The 383-nt window shown below is 72.6% G+C and overlaps 1 protein-coding gene across 1 annotated transcript; it reads right to left on the reverse strand.

The window, feature by feature from the left end:
- Positions 1–5: 5 nt before the first annotated feature.
- Positions 6–378, reverse strand: LOC110594962 (zinc finger protein 853-like; the record flags this gene model as incomplete). The annotated part of the gene is made up of 1 exon (XM_021709336.1): positions 6–378. A coding segment is annotated over one exon (373 nt), but the record flags the coding sequence as incomplete, so codon positions are not given.
- Between the last annotated feature and the right edge of the window lie 5 nt (positions 379–383).

The raw sequence follows: 383 nt of genomic DNA on the forward strand, positions 1-383 counted from the left end.
GGCGCCGTGCAGCTGGCGCTCGTGGCGGCGGATCTGCACCTTGTGGCGGAAGCGCTCGCCGCAGTCCTCGCACACGTAGGGCCGCTCGCCCGAGTGCGTGCGGCGGTGGCGCAGCAGGTTGGAGGAGACGCTGAAGCGCTTGCCGCAGTCGCCGCAGGCGTAGGGCCGCTCGCCCGTGTGCGTGCGCTGGTGCTGCACGAGCGCCGAGCTCTCGCTGAAGCGCTTGGCGCAGTAGGAGCAGGCGTAGGGCTTCTCGCCCGTGTGGATGCGCTGGTGCGTCACCAGGTTCGAGTGCTGCGAGAAGCCCTTGCCGCACTCGCCGCAGCGGTGCGGCCGCTCGCCCGTGTGCGTGGCCTGGTGCCGCACCAGGTCCGTGCTGCGGC

Source organism: Carlito syrichta, unplaced genomic scaffold, assembly GCF_000164805.1.
Source record: "Carlito syrichta isolate Samal-C Ts95f unplaced genomic scaffold, Tarsius_syrichta-2.0.1 Scaffold175618, whole genome shotgun sequence".
NCBI lineage: Eukaryota > Metazoa > Chordata > Mammalia > Primates > Tarsiidae > Carlito > Carlito syrichta.